Source organism: Erythrolamprus reginae, chromosome 3, assembly GCF_031021105.1.
Source record: "Erythrolamprus reginae isolate rEryReg1 chromosome 3, rEryReg1.hap1, whole genome shotgun sequence".
In the NCBI taxonomy this organism is placed as follows: Eukaryota; Metazoa; Chordata; class Lepidosauria; order Squamata; family Dipsadidae; genus Erythrolamprus; species Erythrolamprus reginae.
The window spans coordinates 114,110,775-114,131,874 of NC_091952.1; the positions used below are offsets into that span (position 1 = coordinate 114,110,775).

At 38.3% G+C, this 21,100-nt stretch overlaps 1 protein-coding gene across 1 annotated transcript in view; it reads left to right on the forward strand.

Moving 5' to 3' along the window:
* Nucleotides 1–21,100, forward strand: part of VAV3 (vav guanine nucleotide exchange factor 3) — a 240,778-nt gene that overhangs the window by 47,883 nt on the left and 171,795 nt on the right. Inside the window, exon 2 of the mRNA XM_070746427.1 lies at nucleotides 2,821–2,937. Coding sequence (XP_070602528.1) covers nucleotides 2,821–2,937 — 117 coding nt within the window. The remainder of the gene's footprint in view (nucleotides 1–2,820; nucleotides 2,938–21,100) is intronic.

Here is a 21,100-nt window from a genome sequence, read left to right on the forward strand (position 1 = left end):
CTCTTCCAAAAAAAGATTGGCTTTTAGAATGGATGAGGATATCTCTCCAAAAAAATCATGATTTGGAAGTACTTTTCAACTTGCTGCTGCTGTTTATATAACAGGAGGATGTGGCCGGGAAAGTCTTTACTCAATTCTGGAGTGATTTTACTTGGATGAACCTGCTTTTGACCATGGAATGGGACTTTTAGCCTTCTCCAGTTTGTTTGTTTGTTTATTTATTTATTGATTGATTGATTGGACTTATATGCCACCTCTCTCCGTCCCCTGCGTCCAAATGGCCAGGGCAGAAGTGCTTTTGAGCCCTTTTGGGAAAAGGGCCAGGGAGAAAAGGCAGCAACCAATGACTCGGGGGCCGGAAGGCTGGGGCCGGAACAGGCTCGGCCAAGCAGAGGAGGCTAAAAGTCCTAGATTCTTTTGACTAGGTAAACCATGCCTACCCTACCATCTGGCTAGAAGCAGACTACAGTGATCCCTCGATTATTGCGGGGGTTACGTTCCAAGACCTCCCGCGATAATCGATTTTCCGCGGTATAGTGGTGCGGAAGTAAAAACACCATTTGCGCATGCGCGGGGAGGTGGATTCGCTGCCCCCACCAGCCCGATCCTTTTCCTTATCAGCAAAAATATGTTACACACGCAAGCCATTCCTCCTTTGGCTGGGGAGAAGAGACCCCACCGGGCGCGAGCTGCTCTGTTATTCGCCGCTCCTCGCTGCCTTCGCCTCGCTTCGCCTCAGCTGCTGCCCGCTGCCTTCATCTTCTCCCCAAACTCCTCCTTCCCCGCCAAAGCAGCCACCGCAGTCGAGCGCGTGAGCGATGCAGGGCAGCCCAATGCCGCTGGGAGGGGAATCCAAGCCGGTGGCTGGGGACGCGGATCCACTGCCCTCGCAGCCCGATCTCCCTCTGTGTGGGGGGGGTGACGAACCGACGATCGGGGGCTGTCCGTCCCTGTTGGGTGGTGCAGGGCAGGCACAGGGAAGGAGGGAGAGAAAGGAAAGGGAGGGAGAGAAAATTGAATGAAGGAGGGAGAGAAAGAAAGAGTAAGAGGTAGAAAGGATAGAGAAAAAGGAAGAGAAAGGGAGAGAGAAGTGACGTCATCGGGTGGGAAAAACCGTGGTATAGAAAAAAAACCGTGGAGTATTTTTTAATTATTATTTTTTGAAAAACCGTGGTATAGCGTTTCGCGAAAATCGAGACCGCGAAAATCAAGGGATCACTGTATTATAATGCTCTTTACATCAAACTGCCTTTGAAGACAACCTAAAACTTAATTGATAACGAATTAGGACAACTTGATTCCTGATGGCAATAACATCTATTTACTGAATTGATTCCTGGTAGATTTCTGGGCCCAGTTCAAACTCACAGTTATCACATTTAAAGCCATTTACAGTTCAGCATTGGATCATTCCATTCCATTCATTCTCTATGCCAACACATTTAAATCAATGAACTCTGGGCATTTTACAATTCCAAATATATGTATCAGGCAATGCTTGGCTAAAACTGAACCACCCTTCCTCAACCTGCTTGCCCATAATGGGGCCTTCTGCAGATGTCCTTCTTGTGATGTTCATGGGTTGAAAGCCAAGTGCCAGGCCTTCTTCATGGTGGCCCCTATTTTAGGGAACTTTCTCCATCCAGAGAGTATTTCACAAGCATCTACTTTGAAAGCGGACCAAAGCAGTATCATTCTAGAGAGTTTGGCCCTTAGATTAAGTCAGTGGTACTTTTGATGTGCTGGGTAGAAAGAAATAAAAATACTGTTTCTGCCTCTGCCTTACCTTGGTAATTGATGCCCTAACTTGCATATAGAAGCAGATTTTTCTGCAGGAGCAATATCTTCTTTAGTCTAGAAGGCAAATGGCTTACACTCCATTCTAGTCCAAGGCAGAGGGGAAAAAACGGAGGAGGAGCTAACTGAAAAAGATGACTCAATTGTGCTATTACTGTCTAAAAAACAACTTACATTTAAGTTCCTTATTAGCAGTTGAAATGGAAATATTAGGATAAGCAGATTTTCTTGAATCAAATCAATTTTCTTACATCTCATTTTTTGAGGTGTAGAACAGGGAATATTTTTTAAATGCTAGTTATTTCCATTCTGGGTTGCTCACCAGTTTTAATTTTTACCAGTATTTGCATTCTGTTCTGGGGTGCTGCTGCTTTTCATTCTGTTCTTGCCATAAACACTTGTGGGTTTTTAAATTTTTAAGAACCGTAAAAGTATACTGTCAGTACTGTAGAATCTGGTTTTCTTCCAATAAGCATCTTGGTTACATTTGCTCCCTAGTGTTAATTAGTTATGTAGTTAATATTTAGAGTACATGTAATTTAAAAAGACAACTATAACTGCAATTAAAATTTAGGTAATTAACTAATTATTGTGCATTTCTATAGCTCAGGAGTTGGATGCTTTTAATGGCAACTTTTAAAGGCAGAAAAAGTACAGTAGTTTTACTAGGTCCTCACCATCAAGGTGAGCATTTCAAGAATCATGAAACCCATAAACCCAGAGAAATTGGAATTTCTTTTTTCTTGAGCAATAGACTTCCAGCAAACCAGTTCTGTTTGAAATGGAAAAGCAAAAGCAGTTTTCCACACATTGGAGGATCAATTAGTCAAGAAAAATCAAGCATTTTGTTATCTCCTCTGACCTTCCTGTGCAAAAGTGTCATGGGGTAGCTTTTATAAAGGTTCTAGGAAATTATAATAATTGGGGAAAGTCCCCGAGAGGCACATGCCTTCGAATGAAATTGAATATCATTGCTGATAATTAGTTAATTTACTAAAAGTATTACCATTTTTTCCTCTTTAGTTTCTATGCTTGAAGAATATACGAACATTCCTTTCTGCCTGCTGTGAAATATTTGGAATGAAGAAGAGCGAACTCTTTGAAGCATTTGACTTGTTTGATGTTCGTGATTTTGGAAAGGTATTTACAAGACATTCCTTACCTTTATATGACTGTGTTTATGTATGTTACAATTATGGCAGAATGATTTACTCTTTTTATTGATGCAACTGATGACTGATTAGAAGGTACTGTATTTTTCAGAGTATAAGACTCACCGGAGTATAAAATACACTTTAATTTTGGGGGAAGAAAACAAGGAAAAAAGGCCTCTGCCTCCTAGCGATTTGCCAAACATCAAGCAGCATAGATGATATGTACTGTTTGCTGTGTATTTCTGTGCATGTGTGCCTGACCCATAGAAATAGCAAAGAATTGGAGAAATGTACACTGCTCAAAAAAATAAAGGGAACCCTTAAAGAACACAATATAACTCTAAGTAAATCAAATTTCTGTGAAATCAAACTGTCCACCTAGGAAGCAACGCTGATTGACAATCAATTTCACATGCTGTTGTGCACATTCAACTTTGTACAGAACGAAGTATTCAATGATAATATTTCATTCATTCAAATCTAGGATGTGTTATTTGAGTGTTCCCTTTATTTTTTTGAGCAGTATACATTATGACAATATATTAATCCCAGAAAGTTTTCTTAAATGTAATCACACTTACGCCTCCCAATTATTTAAATAGAATTACCGTACTCCAAACATGACTAAGTCAGGGTTTAACTCAGCTGCCTTATCTTAATACTAATACTTAACACTAATACTTAATACTAAAACAGGACATTTCAGATTATACTTTTACAGACCTTTAAAATTGATGTGGTTTTCTGGATGTATTCTCTGCTATTTAAAAGAAGATACAGTATAATTGAGTCTCTTCAGAGCAAGCATTTATTTTAAAGTTAAGTTGTCTAGACCAGGGGTAAGCAATGTTGGCCCTTCTATGACTTGTGGACTTCAACTCCCAGAATTCCTGAGCCAATCATGCTAGCTCAGGAATTCTGGGAGTTGAAGTCCACATGTCATAGAAGAGCCAACTTTGCCTACCCCTGGGTAGACCAATAATAAAGCAGTCTTTAAAAAATAAATCTAATAATTTGAAAATTCTATAGGCATTTATAGTTATTGATTATCTCCTTGCAGCAAAAAACAAACAGCCAGTTTCAGACTTTGCCTCTGCCTGCAGCAATGTTTCCCTACAGCAATATCTCCGTGAAAGTTTCACTTTCATTTTAGCCCGGCTCTGGCGGCAGATAATGAGTGGCTTCTGCTAATTAGGCTCTGCTGCTGTTTGCTGCAAGGAGGTAAATTATTTGTTGAGGGTGGCTGGGTGGGGTTACATTCAGTGAATCAGACGCACCGAAGTTTTCACCCTCTTTTGGGAGGTAAAAATATTCGACTTATACTCTGAAAAATACGGTACATCAGTTTTTTAACATGCGAATTTCATCTTGATTACAATGCATTGGCACTTATTCAAAATTGTCTTTGCAATTCCTGCGATTGTAGTTTGTTTTCTTCACGCAGGGAAATGTTTATAAAGACGTATAGTCACAGACAAATTAAAGGTGGTGTTACATCCATTTGGGTGGAAATAAAAAGATTACTAAATCTTGAAATAATTTATTAGTTTGACCCAATTGGAAATAGCCCTCCCAACTTGACACTGCATTAACTGAAGATAAATTGTGACTGTAATATTTTAAAGGAAGGAATGCTTAATGTAATAGTGAACATGGTTTCATCAAGGGTATGATACCTTTAAAAATGTTTATGCTTTTTTTGACAGCTCTGGTTGCTGATGCATGGCATGTTTCCTCTATGAGCTTTAGGAATTACACTAGCATGGATATGTATCATTTCTAAAGTAATTTGGATAGGAAGGGTGACAAATAGTTTTACTCCTTTGTCTGGTATTTTATAAACTTTTAAAAAAATGAAAACAAATTTTAAGAAAGCCATAGTTAAGTATCCATCATCCTGTATTATTTTAAAATTAATCTAGAATTAGAATTAGACTAGAAACCTTCCAAGGTTCTTTCCAAATCTATTATTCTATATTTTATGTCTGTTTCAAAGTGGGAGTAATGAGTTCTAGTCTGAAGGAATTTAGCCGTTTTACAAAGTTTTAGTTCAATTCTATTATGAAGTTGGATTTTTTTTCTGAATGTCATGGATACTTGGGAGGAATCTTGGAAAGTTACTGATAATTCCTTATCTGACCTTTCCCACAGAACTTCCAGGTTTTTAAATTTAAAAACAATTACATCATTGGAAGCCTGCAGTGTGGGCATGCATTTGGAGTCATTGGAAACTGTACAGGGTTTCCCCCCCTCCCTTAATACTGATCCAGTTTTCCAGGACAACTAGAGATAAATGCTTTGAATAGGCTTTGAATTAGAATGCTCACATTTATGTGAAAGGAAGAAACCCTCAAATTTAAGACGATCTTACCTTCCTCTCCAAGAATTTAAGACAATTCTTTAAAAAGAAAAGAGAAAGAAGAGGAAGGACAGAAAAAAAATTCCAAACAAAGTGCTAAAGAAAAATTACAAATGTATGGATGCACATATGTACTGACTAGGAATTATGCTAAAAAGAGCTAAATTAACATTAATTTAATTTAATTTAATAATTTTAATTAAAATATCCACATCTGTATGGAAAGAAACTGTATTTGCACCCAAACACACATATTCTTTTCCTATTTCCCAGCAGAAATACACACACTTTCTCTCTCTCTTTCACATACATACACACACACACTCTCACACAAATAGAAATCAACAGGATGAAGATGGGGTAAAAGGACAGGTACTGTAGAGGGAATGTACAGGAAGGGGAGAAAGATTAACCAGGAGGGAAATGAGGCAAGATAAAGGATACTTGGGAAGGGATGAGGAAGACTATTTGTGATAAATTCCATTGAATTCAATTCAGAGTTGGATTAAAACTGTCGACATCTTCTAGCTTAGGAGTGTCCTCAGGTAAAGTTAGGGTTTTTTGTTCTGTCCAGACCCTCTGAAGTGTTGCAATGGCCTACTACCCTTTTGATGCTATTCATATATAGAGGTGAAGATGCTTCACCCTGAATTTAACAGAATAACAGAGTTGGAAAAGGCATTGGAGGTCTTCTAGTCCAGCCCCCCACTCATATAAATTTAATAAATAAATAAATAAATAAATAAATAAATAAATAGATAGATAGTTGAATGTCAAGAAATTTCTCCTTAGTTCTAGATTCTCTCCTTCCTTAGTTTCCATCTATTGCTTCATGTCCAGCCCTCAGGTCCTTTGGAGAATAAGTTGACCCCCTATTCTTTGCGGCAGCCTCTAAAATATTATAACACTATTATCATATCACCCCAGTCCTTCTTTTCATTAAACTAGACATACCCAATTCCTGCAACAATTCTTTGTATGTTTTACCTTCCAGACCTCTAATCAACATTGTTGCTCTTTTCTGCAAAGATTCTCAACTTTTTTTTTTATATCGTAGTGACCCAAACTGCCTGCACTATTCCAAATGTGGCCTCACCAAGGCATTATAAAGTGGTAGCAACACTGTGTGTGATCTTGGTGCTGTACCTTGGTTAATTCAGCCTAGGACTGCTCTGGCTTCTTTTGGCCAAGGCGTCTCCTAAGAGTGATATAATTCTAGAGACAACTTGTTAACTTTCTGCCTCTATTCCATCTCCTTACTTGTGTTACTTACATCTAGTCCTTGACTTACAACCACTCATTTGGCATCCATTTGAAGTTAGAACAGCACTTGCAGTGGGTCCTCACAATTACAATTGTAGCAGCATTCTCCCATATTCACGTAATCAAAATTCAGGCACCTGGCAACCAGCATGTATTTATGATGGTGGCATGTGATCACCCTTTGCAATCCTTCCCAGCTAGCTTCCAATAGGTGAAGTCAGTGTGGGAAGCCGGTTCCGCTTAATGATGATATTATTCATTTAGCAACTGCAGTGATTTGGTCAGCTATCGTGACAAAGTTGTAAAATTGGATGGGTTTCACTTAACAACTGTTTCGCTTAGCAATGGAAAACCTAACTCTGGTTGTAAATCAAGGACTTCCTAAACAACTATGTGCCTTTACCTCCTTCCCACCCTATCACTTTTGTATCATTTGTCTAAATTTAGCAAATGTGGGGCTGCGTTAACCACTATTATTGGGGATAAATAATTTCAGTAGGTTTAGTATGAGTTGATTTTATATTCAGTGTAAGCACAGTGCTCATCAGGACAAGGTTTTCAAGTGGACTATTGTTTTTGCTGTGCCTTTTGTCTCTAGTCTTTTCCTTTGAAGTTTGTTAATGGCAAAATACAATTTGAGTTCAATGTATTTGTCCTGAACAAATGCTGTAGCATTCAAATTTTTAAAAAGCAGCGTAATTGCTGATTTCTATCTAACGGTTTATGAGAAATGGAAGATAACTCAAGATTATGAATTTACAACTGCAGGCCCTGGCTTCAATTGAGGGGCAGACAAAAGCATCATTTGTTACAATTTTTCTTGTGACTTAAATTCTTCATTACACATTTGCCATTTGTATAGACGTGTTGTTGACGTGTTGTTTTATTCTCTCTACCTTCTAGCTATTTTTAAGAAGCATAATTTGGTTTTAAACCGAACTTTTCTATTTGTAATGTCGAGAAGAGTGTGGAAGAGTTGCTGTATTTCTTGCTTGTCAGCCCCCCTCTCCCTTCTTCTTTTTTCATTGCTATGGAGATATAAACATGATTTCTTTTCTGGACTGCTACATAGCTCTGTTGTTAACAACTCCAAATACCGGAAGGATATTTTTGTGATGTGGGCATTATTTTTTTTAATCATCTTCTGCCCATTTTGCTTTTACTCCATATTGTTCTGATTCCAGTTTTATGTGATCGTAGGCTTCTGTTTCTATAAACTTTGCTGCTTCTTTTTTCCCATCCCTCTCTCCCTTCACTATATATACTGAGCCAGAATCCACTCAGTAAATAAAGTTGCATGATCATGATTGTGCTCAGGCCCTTGAGTTGTGCTAAAAATATGCTATATAAGAATACTCTGCATTCTTTACTTCTCATTTTTTGGAATCAGTTCTGCAAAACTCGGTAGCTTATTGTCACGCATTTGTGTTTCTTACACAGCATGCAAATTTGATCTTGACTGATATTGATTGGGTAGGCAAACTTTAGGAAATTCCACGGACATAGTCTAGATCAGTGATGGTGAACCTTTTTTTGGGGCTCCGGTGCCAAAAAAGCATGTGCGCGCTCAATAGCATGCACATGGGTACCCACACCAGTGATGGCCTGCTACAGGAATGGTAATGTGCTACATTCCCTGATGCATGCATGCCCCTGCACGGTATTTGGCTTCTGTGCATGCGCAGCAAGCAAAATCTTGTGTGAAGATACTTGCACGAGTGAGATTTTGGTGATATTTATTTATTTATTTATTTATTTATTTATTTATTTATTTATTTATAGATATTTATTTATTTATTTATAGATATTTATTTATTTATTTATAAATATTTATTTATAAATATTTATTTATTTATTTACTTACTTACTTACTTACTTACTTACTTACTTACTTACTTACTTATTTATAAAACATTAAAATCCCCGTTATAAAAGCATACATACACACAGACATACCATACTTAAAATGTATAGGCCTGGAGGAGATGATTCAATTCCCCCATGCCTGACGGCAAAGGTGGGTTTTAAGGAGTTTACGAAAGGCAGAAAGGGTGGGGGCAGTTCTAATCTCCGGGGGGAGCTGGCTCCAGAGGGTCGGGGCTGCCACAAAGAAGGCTCTTCCCCTGGGGCCCGCCAAACGAGATTTGTTAGTCGACGGGACCCGTTTTGCCATTTTTTTGCTTCTGTGAATGCACAAAAGCAAAAATATTGGCGAAAATCAGTGAAATCTTGCTCGTGCGAGCATCTTCACAAAAAAATTCACTTGCTGCACATGCGCAAAAATCCAAATCTCATACTACTGGGCGCGTGCACCTGCGACGGTCACGGAGGGTGCACTGGTAGCGCCGAAAATGGCAGGCCTTCACTGGCCCACACCCAGGGGTGGGTTACTGCCCAGATGGGGGGAACGCAGTGAGGTAGCGAAAATGGGGCTCCACCCCAGAGCATCCAATTTGCACTGAAAGATGTTGAAAGAAAATGCATAAGCCACGCCCACAGTGTGGTCATAAACATTTTGGTAGCCCTTCACTGCCCACACCCATAATGCAATGCTGTCCCCCACATATGTGCACAACCCCTGCGTTGCCCTCCCCCATCCTCACTTCAGTCCTCACTGAAGCTGTGGAGCTGCCCTACTACTTACCTTCAGTGGAACTGCCCTACTACTGTACTTACCTTCAGATAGTTGCAACAGGTCTCCCACACCTCGGCTCATTTCTTCTGCAGCCTGCCAGACTTTCCTGAAGACCTCTCTAGATTAGATTAGATTAGATTAGATTTATTGGATTTATATGCCGCCCCTCTCCGAAAACTCGGGGCGGCTCACAACAATAATAAAAAACAGTACACAATAACAAATCCAATGCCCACCAATCTAATTACAATTTAAAATTAGTAACAGAGCTCTGGATTGATCTGGAGCTCTTTTATCGGCTATAGAGGCCTTCAGAAAAGCCTTGCTGGCTGCAGAAGAAATGGGCTGAGGTGTGCAAGGCCTGGCTACAACTGTCCAAAGCCGAAGAAATTCCTGAAGACCTCTGACTTTGAAAAGGAGGGTAGGGGTGAGCATACAAGTGAACTTCTAGTTGGGCCATTTTTCACCATCCCCAGGCTTCAAGAGGCTTTGCTGAAGCCTGGGGAGAGCAAAAATGGCCAAAAAGAAGGCCAAAAATCAGCTGACCAGCATGCCCATATGCACTGGAGCTGACATAGGGCAATGCCTCACTTACCCTCAGGTATGGCTTTGCGTGCCACAGGTTTGCCATTAATGGCATAGATTATGGAGCTGCATATTGGAAGAAAGCAATGACCAGGTGTCTAACTGATGTCAATGAAAAACCTGGACATGCCCATGGAGTCAACAGGAGTTGATCTTCAGTCAGATGAGATGTCACAGTTTAATCAGTCAACCTGACATTACTCCATGAAACACATGCTTGAATTTCTCACTTGAAAAGTAAAACATATTCCTGGAATTTAAAATTCAACATACTTCACTACTAAAAATTTTGGTCGAATAAGACCTAAATATCTCACTGGCCCATAATTGAAACAAAGTGTGCATGTTGTCAACAATATGATTTGGTTAGGAGAATGTTATCTTAACCCAAATCAGACCAGAATTTATCACCTAATAAACTATGTGGCATAACCTATCCTGAACAAGTACAAATTCTGCTCATTATTCTTCAAAGGAAAAGTGTGATAGAAGATTGCTGAAAAGAAAGCCTCTAATGTTACAAACTTATTTCCAGGGCCTAGAAATGCAGAAAAAAATATCTCCAAATGTCAATTGGCTGAAATGGCCAAGCTACCTTCTACTTTCTGTCTTATTCTAAATGTAGGAAGTACATCAAGGGGAAGCTCGAGGTGCCTTACTAGTACTATCCTAGTTCAAGGAAGTCATGCACTTCCTGGAGGATGTAGGTGGGAACCCAAAATATCCCCTTTTGATCCAGTTAATTTAATTGGGTGTTTTCAGAACCACTGGTTGGAAAGGGGCTCATTGAGTTAACAGTGTGAATAGAGCCATTAAGTGACTTGAAGCCTCCTGGTTTTGTATTATAAGTAATGTACAATTATTGGCTGCACATTTCTGCCTGCACCCTTTTTTGCCATCTTGGCATAAAATTCCTGTCTAGGTCTGCTGTTTAGGAAGTTGGTTCTTGAAATGGGAACCTCGTGAAATGATGAGTTGGTACTTGTTTGGTTGTTGTGTCTAGTTTGGGGTATCTTCAAGTCTTGGAGTCAGCCGTAGACAGTGAGTAAGAGACTAGATTGAATCTGTTCCTTTGCAGGCACTACAGTGGAGGAGGGTTACTGCCTAAGCTTATTCTCAGAATATGAGCTGTATTGGTTGACTTTGACTGCTGCCATCTCTTCCCACTCTCAACCAGTCTTGTATGAGTACTTCTACACCCAGATTGCTGGATTATTATGCAAGTCATTCATTTTCTCTAGGAAATCTCTACATTCACTGTCTATAAACTCAGGACTATAAAATTTAAATGTAGGAAGTACATTAAACCTTTTGAAGAAAACATTCATGAATTAGAATTAGACATGTGAATAGTCCCTCCCTTCTGCAAAGTCAGGTTGCGATATCAGGGAACAGCTGTTAGCCTATGGGGGTGAATGGCTTCAATAGACAGCCTTAACTTGTGGGGACACCACTAAGGGGGAGGTATTTTTGTTTTTTAAGTCAGTGTGTGAACTAGTCCCTGCAGTTTTCTTGCAGAGTTTTCAGAAGTGGTTTGCCATTGCCTGTTTCCTAGGCTGAAAGAGGGTGAACCAGCTGGCTGACAGAGAGTAAACCAGCTGATAAGGGCTTCGGTGGTGCAGTTGTTAGAGTGCAGTATTGCAAGCTACTTCTGCTGATCACTGGCTGCAGATCAAATCTCAGTAGGCTCAAGGTTTACTCAGCTTTCCAGCCTTCCAAGTTCGGTAAAATGAAGACCTGGATTGTTGAGGGCAATATGCTTACTCTCTGTAAACCGCTTAGAGAAGCTTTAAAGCACTGTGAAGCAGTATATAAGTCTAAATCAGGGGTAGGCAAAGTTGGCTCTTCTATGACATGTGGACTTCAACTCCCAGAATTCCTGAGCTAGCATGATTGGCTCAGGAATTCTGGGAGTTGAAGTCCACAAGTCACAGAAGAGCCAACTTTGCCTACCCCTGGTCTAAATGATAAATGCTAATGCTGCTTTGTCCTTAAACTCATTGGTCTCCTGGTTTTCAGTTTTGTACCTTAACCACAAGTTAAGTTGTGGTTCCCTTGATATGAGAGTTGGAAATTCTCAGCTTATGTAAAAATCACGCAATGGCCTTCGTATTGCAGACAGACATGTTGTAAATGTAGATGATGTCATAGTATAAATTTGAAAGGAGTAGGACCAATCCTAATTCATTGCATATCAAGATCCTCTGATCACCTAAATAAAGCCATATTCTACTGCTAGGTATGGATTAAAACTTGTCTTGCATCTGTTATATTGGGTTCCCTTGTCCTATTGGTTTACAGTGTTAACAAATTGTTTCCTTATAAGTTCAATTTATGAACAGCGACTGGTTGTACTTGTTATAGAACAGGGCTGCCAAACTCCCGGCCCATGGGCCACATGCGTCAAGCTCATGCGCAGTGGAAAAAAGTCCCGATGACGCTACCGTGGTGATGTGAGTTTGAGACCCCTGTTATAAAAAAAATCCCTCCCCATAATAAAAGAGTTCTTGTGTTCAAGGTTATGCCCTTCCCTTGAACTGTGCCCTATATTTTTCTTTTTTATGGGGAAGAACTGGACCTGAAAGACATTGTGATTCCCTTGAGCAAGCTGATTCTTGTTTCTTGGTTTTCAGTTTAACTAACACGTTTTCAACACTCCGTATCTGACTTTGCCACTAGGAAGAACAAAATTGTGCAACTGCAGTGCACTCTACTATATTCTTTTGTGTGACGATGAAGGGAAACTAGTGTTTTCTAACACTTGTGACATACTGACAAACTGTTAAAGGAGGTGATGCAGAGACTGTAATTTTCTGGAAACAAGGACCAGAAAAAGAAAGATTTTCTCTGATAATGATATAGCTGCATGGTTTTCTATAACCTGGAACACTTATTATAACTAAAGAGTTTTCAGGAATACATTGTATGAGCATGCAATTATTACAGTTTCTATTTCTTAATCAAGGTTCTTGCTACTTGATACAGTACAACGGTCTCTCTTGCCAAAGAATGAAAATGATGAAAAGGGTGTTATTTTTAGTTAAGAAACTGCTTGTAGAAACAGCAGAGATACACATTTTATATTCAAAGCATACATAAAAAGAAACATTTAACTTGGGTTTGCTTTTCCCTCCCTGTTTCAAGAGAACTGTTAACAGCTTGTTGCCAAAGTTCACAGATGATGAATTGAAGCTGTAGCTTTATCTTCCATTCCCTGTGCAACAAAAAACTCTTTTAACAGCAGGTGTAACAATAGCTGGGACTATATGCACTGTCTTCAGTATTGAACCTTGAAATTCTTTAGCTCCTTTTAATGTAATCTTTAAAACATAACTTGTTTCTGCTTAAAGGTGGACTGATTCTCCATTTTAAAAATAAGAAACTTAGCAGCTATTATTTTGCTAGTCTTTACCTTTTTATGGTTTTATGAAAGCATTTCATCATGATCTCTTGGTTCTGCTTGGCAGAAACATCACCTACAGATTTATTTTAACTGATGTGGAATAATTGCATTAATGGTAAAAAAAACTTTCCATAGCTTATGCAATGTTGTAGAATCATTTTCTGCTCCAGAGCAGTCCTTTGCTTGGAATTGTCTTATGCATCAATTCCATACACCCACCCCCTCCACAGCGTAAATTTGGCTTTGAATCTATGTTTGAGCTATTTTAGTACAGTTATTTTATAGTGAAATAGTTCTGTGTTGCCTTAAAAATGTGATGAGCTAAGGTTTTATGGATTAGAAAATGCTGAATCAAAGAATCTGAATAAACAAGAGGTTCATATTGGAACCACCCTTTTACAGATATTTTTGTTGACCCTGCAGGCACTAAAATGCAGAATTTGGGAAAGTGCCATGCAGCAGCTTTTCGTTAAGTTCCTACTTACACATTTCTGTTTGTCTATAATTATGTAAAGATATTGAAAAAAAGTATTTATTGGGAAAGCAACCATTTTTTTCAATTTAATTTTTTCCCTAAAGAAGGTTAAAAAGTGATGCATCAAGAGCTTGCTTCAAATTCTGTTGGTAGGTAGTATGATATTCATTATCTTCCATGTATATAGCTACCTTAGAAGATAATGAATATCATACTACCTACCAGCAGAATACTAAACAATATGTACCACTGTAGCAATTATATACTTTGAAGACAATGGATACACTTTAACATGCGGTGTACAAAATTAATCCATATAATTTAATAATCCGCAAATCAGATAAACATGGTCAAATGGTAGATTGTTCAAATACGCAAAGTTAACAGAACGGTTGACTAGTAGTTTTTCTTTCTTCTCTTTTATTTACACAATGAACTAGTTTAAGCATACAGAAGAGGACAACTATGTAACTAAATAAGAATAAACCATTGTAAATACACTCAGCTGATATAAATCATATATAGAAGAGAAATGGTAAATTGGCGAAATGTATGCTTTTGAACTGCAACTTATGTTTAGTATGTTTGTTAATTGAATGTTGATTGTTTTATTGTCTTATTTTAAATGTGTAATAAAGACTATTTTAAAATAAGCAAAAAACAAAAAAGCTTGCTTTAAAACGAAGATTTCTGGTGTAGGAAAAGCATATTATTCATAAAAAAATTTTGTCTCTAAAATGTTTGGTCTGCTACTTTTTGAAATCAAGGCAGACATCTTGAAAGTGCAAAAAGTTAATTCAGAACATGTCATTGTTTTTTGCCTTACTGCTCTGGGTGTGATCATTTTGGGGTGATTTCATACTGTACTGATTTTTCAAAGCCACGAAAGCAAATACATAAGCTTCATATTTTATTGGAGTACATGCTACAGTAGTTGCCTGGGTTATTTATGACATGACGTCAAAACTGTTACAAGTTCATTTTTGAAATATTGCTGCTCCTCAGGAGGGCTGGATTGTCATCTGACAGCTGGAAACCGGGTTGAATACTTTTCAAATAGATGTTTCTTTCTCACACAACAGAGTTCAGAAAAATAATGGAATAATAGGTCATACTGTATGCAGTCGTTTTAGTCACACTGTTGATGCTCCGGAAATCCTGGATATGATGCAGTGAAACAAGATGAACCACCTGAGGTAGCAGATTATGACATTGGATTGACATTATGCAAGTGTTATTTAAATAGCTGCTGATTGTGGCAATGAAATCCATCCATCCATCCATCCATCCATCCAGACCTTCCTTCCTTCCTTCCTTCCTTCCGTCCTCCCTCCCTCCCTCCCTCCCTCCTTCCCCCTCCCCCTCCCCCTCCCTCCTTCCCCCTCCCCCTCCCTCCTTCCCTCCTTTTCCCCTCCTTCCTTTCTCCCCCCCCACCATGTGTGTATGCATGCTCGCACACACACAGCTTTGAGAGTTGCAAATTACAAGAACATTGTTTCCAGAATATTAAAACCTGATAAAATGTATTTCTCACAGATACATAATTTCTGAACAGGGGCAAGAGTAGAGAGGAAATGCCCTAATTTTCAAAGCAACAAGATATTCAGGATATCAATTCTATCGTTATTTTTCTTTGGTCAGATTTTAACTATAGTACCTTGAAGGATATGGACAGGATGTGACACATCCTGGCATGCTGACATGCTTGTTGGTGTGATGCATTTAAGCAAAAACAAATCAATTGTGATTATCAGCCCTTTAAAATAGGCCTGGTCAAGAAGGCACTAGGATTATAAGAGCCCTCAATTTACAACTTCAGTTGAGTCCAAAATTTCTATTGTTAAATGAGATTTGTTAAGTGAATTTTGCTCCCTCTTATGACCTTTCTTGTCTCAATTGATAAATGAATTGCTGCAGTTGATAAGTTGTTAATTGAATCTGGCTTCTCCACTGACTTTGCTTGTCAGAAGATTGCAAAAAGCGATGACAAGATCTTAGGACATAGGTAGTTACCAAGCATCTGAATTTGGATCACATAATCATGGGGATACTGGAAAGGCCCTAATTATGAAAAACAGTCATAAGTCACATTTTTTTCAGTGGTGTTGTAAATTTGAATGCTCACTAAATGAACAGTTGAAAGTCAAGAAATACCTGTACTATTTGATGTTGTTGGGTATAATAACAGACTCCACAAAATCTACCAGATTTTTGTCTAATAGTTTAATAGAATCAAGACAGGACTGAATTGTCATTTTCCCTTAACCTATTTCTGATGCAATGTAATGACATTAATGCATTTAGTTAATTTAACTAAAACAGGTTAATATCATTTTTTTTCCACTTCAGTGGTTTTATGTAAATTTGTAAATATCTGTGAGAAAAGATGCAAGATATGTAGCTCTTTTTAGATACCTCCCACGTGTTGGGGTTTTTCTTTTAATCATAGTAATCTCAACCTTGAGATTGAGAAATCTATACCCCAAAATGAAATTATCAGCCATCACGTCTCACCGATTTCTTTTCTAATTTCCTGAAAATGTCTAAAAGCAAGCCTGATGCTAGCTCCACCACCACCACCAGGAAGTTTTAAATGCCCACCATTTAGATGGAGCAGCCCAAGATTTCTTTAAATACTGTAGTTTTGGAGTATAAGATGCACCAGAGTATAAGACGCACCATAGTTTTGGGGGAGGAAAATAGGGGAAAAAAAATCTACCTACCAGGTATTCATCTGGTTAGTGTCCTTAGTCTGGTCAGCTTCAGCACATTATTTTATCCCCTGGTTAGGGCTAAAAAAAATCTTTTCCAGAGGGAGTAGCAATGAAAACAAGCTTGCAAGCCAGGAAGATTGTTAGCACCTCATTAGAGCTGGGGGAAAAAAGCTTTGAGGGGGAAAAGGATGATAAAACGCACCCAAATTTTCAGCTTCTTTTATGGGGGGCGGGGAAAGGTGCATCTTATACTCTGAAAAATACAGGTATACAGTGTTCCCTCTATTTTTGCGGGGGATGCGTTCCGAGACCGCCTGCGAAAGTCAAATTTCTGCGAAGTAGAGATGCGGAAGTAAATACACCATTTTTGGCTATGGACAGTATCACAAACCATCCCTTAACACTTTAAACCCCTAAATTACCATTTCCCATCCTCTTAACAACCATTTACTCACCATTATTACTGGTACTCACCATTGAATAAGACACTTAGTGATCCTGATATTTATAAACATAATTATTTATTAACAATAATTATTTTTTTTGTTATTTATTTGCAAAAATTATTAGTTTGGTGATGACATATGATGTCATCGGGCAGGAAAAACCATGGTATAGAAAAAAACTCACGAAGTATTTTTCAATTAATATTTTTTGAAAAACCGTGGTATAGGCTATTCGCAAAGTTTGAACCCGTGAAAATTGAGGGAACACTGTATCTCCTTTTACTTTCTTCCTTTCAGAATCAAAGGTTGAGAACAACACTATTGATTTGAAGCAGAGATTGGTGGAGATCTATTGCATGAATATGTAGACGCACAAAAATGACTTTATATATAAAATAATAGATGCTGAACCCAGTAGCAATGAAATTCCCCCTTCTCCCCAGTTCTGCTTTGGAGAAGAAGTCCCTCTTTCTCACCCACCCACCCACCAGACAGACTGTTTTCAAAACTCAGTCTATTTTAAACATACTAACTTCCTGCCCCTCTGATGGCTTCTGCTCTCTTTCCTCTCTACATTGGGTCGATTCTTTCCATATGTGGAACCTGTCCTCCCTGGTCCTGATTCACCTGCAGGGAATGCAGGCAGGCCTGGCATAGAGCAGGCAGGTCACGTTGGGCATCTCCCCCTTCCCTCTTGTTCATGAAAAGTCATTCAATCACTCATCCTCCCAGCTGGAACTCTGTACTTGGCCTCTTACCTTCTTGTTTGTTTTCTTAAGCTGCCTGGCTCATGAGTAATGCTGGTTCTTGGTTTAAAGGTTCCCCTCCTTAGTTTTTGGTTTAAAGCATCATTTCCTTTCTGATTCTGAATTTCTCCTTTTGCTTCTCTTCAAGTGGTCTGGCTCAATATCTTTCACCCCATTGATCGCCAGGGTTGATTTGGCTGATCTGGATGATTTGGGCAGATGTCCCCTTCCTTCACTCCATGTGCATCAGTCCCAAAACTGTACATTTGGTGGAAGAGGATTATAGGAGTGTATTCTGCTGCATTCCCCGCTAAAACCTCCAACCTAGCTTCCCTTGAAATCTCCAATTCCTTTTCAGTTCTTCACGTTGTGTTCTTAAAGTAAGAATTGATTTTTCCTTCTCCCCCCACCCTCAGGCCTGGCTTCCTGAATTAAATCTGTTTTGTTACATCTGTGCTTTTGTACGCCTTTGCCATACTATTTTTTTTCCATTTTCAAACTCTTTCAAGTTTTGTTTATCTCATTCAAGGTGACCTCCCTGTTTTCTTACTCCTATTTTCTGGCCAGTCTTTTGATACCCCCATCTGTTATCTCATCCTTTGACCCAATGACCTTATTTCTCCCTGTTCCTCCTTATTACACCCTGAAGATTGATTGATTGATTGGTTTGTTTGTTTGTTTGTTTATTTATTTGTTTATTTATTTATTTGATTCAATTTTTATGCTGCCGTTCTCCTTAGACTCAGAGCGGCTTACAACATGTTAGCAATAGCACTTTTTAACAGAGCCAGCATATTGCCCCCACAATCCGGGTCCTCATTTTACCCACCTCGGAAGGATGGAAGGCTGAGTCAATCTTGAGCCAGTGATGAGATTTGAACCGCTGACCTACAGGTCTACAGTCAGCTTCAGTGGCCTGCAGTACAGCACTCTACCTGTTGCGCCACCCCGGCTCAAGATGAACAACCTTGAGATCCAAAATCTCATGACAACTTCCTACAGTTTGCATCAGCCTCACCAACAATCAGCCTTTCCCCAATTTGATTGCAGTCCTCTGGGATGTATTTATGCTAAATTATATCTCCAAATTAGTTGTTTAGGAAAATAATAGTTGCATGAAGAATTCAAGTTTATTTTTTGTTCTTAATGCTTTAATCACCTGAGAGCTCAACATTGTTACGAATTAGTGTTGAATTATTGACTCTACTCTCAATATAAAGTATTCTTATTTATTTATTTATTTATTTATTTATTTATTTATTTATTTATTTATTTATTTATTTATTTATTTATTTATTTATTTAATTTTGTCCAAAAACATAATAATACATAATGAAGGTTACAGAGGATATACTCAAAGTAAAATATATCAAGGAAAGAATAGAAGAGAAAATATAGGAATAGGATATATCAATGAGGGAATAGAAGAAAAGTTTGAGGGATAGAAGAGAAGATACATGAGATATAGGAGGGACAGTAGGGCAGGGGACGGAAGGCATGCTAGTGCGCTTGTGTATGCTCCTTACTGACCTCTTAGGAATCTGGAGAGGTCAACCATGTTGGGGGTTAGGTGATGACACCACAGAGTCTGGTAATGAATTCCATGCTTTGGCAACTTGATTACTAAAGTCGTATTTTTTACAGTCAAGTTTGAAGCGGTTAATATTTAGCTTGAATCTGTTGTGAGCTCTTGTGTTGCTTTGGTAGAAGCTGAAGTAGTCGTTGATAGGCAGGATATCGCAGCATATGATCTTCTGGGCAATACTTAAATCATATTTGTGACGCCGTAGTTCTAAGCTTTCTAGACCTAGGATTGTAAGTCTAGTTTCGTGGAGTATTCTGTTACGAGTGGAGGAGGAGTGACATCCATCTTTTCACACTTTAAATGACTGAAGAAATGTTGGTTGCTTCTGTCATTGCAATTGCAAGATGATTTTTTATTTAAAAATATGACATGTAGCTCACCATTGAATTGGAAACTTGCTTTTTAAACTGATAGTAGCAAAGTTTATTGTACTAGATAATTTGATTGAGTTATTGGTTAAAATGAGTCATTTTATTGTACTAATAGCATAGTATCCCATGATAGGATAACCAAGTTGCAATAACCCATCATTTTTTGATGTTCCTTTTTCTTCATTCAAGTTACCATACATTTTCATTGTGGTATATATATTTTACTTTATATGAATGTCTGCATAATATTCTTTATCTGCAAACAAATTATAGTGAATTTTGTTTGTGTAGAAAATAACAATACAGTAGTACCTCTAGATACGAGCTGCTCTACATGCGAGTATTTCAAGATATGAGCCACGAGGGGAGAGACATTTCTGTTCTAGTTCCGAGCTCAAATTCGGGATACGAGCTGAGCATCCACTAGGTGGCACAAGAATCCTTGCTTTTGGTTATCTCGGAGGGGAAAAACAACTTGTTCCAGATACGAGTTGTCTCGAGATACAAGCTCCCTTATGGAACGAATTATGCTCGTATCTAGGGGTACTACTGTATTTTAAATAATTAATAGCTAGAGTCAGTGATAGAAATAAAAGGAATATTAATGTATACATTTTTATTTGATAAAATGAAAATAACAATGAGAAATAGGTGGAATACTTGAATAATGATGGACTGTAATTTAAAATGGATGTGTATTGTTGGTTGAATGTAATAATAATGTTTAACCTGATTAGTTTTATTTGTATTGGAATGCATGGTGCCCAGGTGCCATACTGTTTATGCATTGATTTGACATTTTTATAAAAAATTAAAAAATAAAAAACATGAAAAAAAGAAAACAACAATGTCAAAAAATCCCCTTCCATCTTCAATGAGAACATCCAATAGATTGCACTGACTCATAAAAAGACATGGCTTTTTTATGATCTGAGGAATTAATTATAGGTTTTTATATCCCACCAGATTCTACTTACTCAATTTTCACAATGTCTAAGGAATCCCAGTCATAGTCCCTCTTTCCTAACTTTGAGTTGTGACTGTTAAACAATAGAATAGAATTCTTTATTGGCCAATTGTGATTGAACAAACAAGGAATTTGTCTTTGGTGCATATGCTCTCAGTATACATAAAAGAAAAGATACATTTGTCAGGAATCATGAGGTACAACACTTAAATGATTGTCATAGAGTACAAATAAACAATCAGGAAACAATATTAATATAAATCATAAGGATACAAGCAACAAATTACAGTTATACAGTCATAAGTGAACAAGCCACAACACTTTTGGAAAAATTTAACTGGGACTATTTTTCCCTCTTTATCCAACTTGTCTTGGTTATACAGTAGTACCTCTAGATACAAGCTGCTCCACATGCAAGTGTTCCAAGATACAAGCCACGAGGGGAGAGAAATTTATTTTCGAGACCCAAGCTCAAATTCGGGATACGAGCCGAGTGTCCACTAGGTGGTGCAAGAATCCTTGCTTCTGTTTATCTCGGAGGTGAAAAACAAAGTCTAAAGCCATTTGTTCCAGATACGAGTTGTTCGACATACAAGCTCC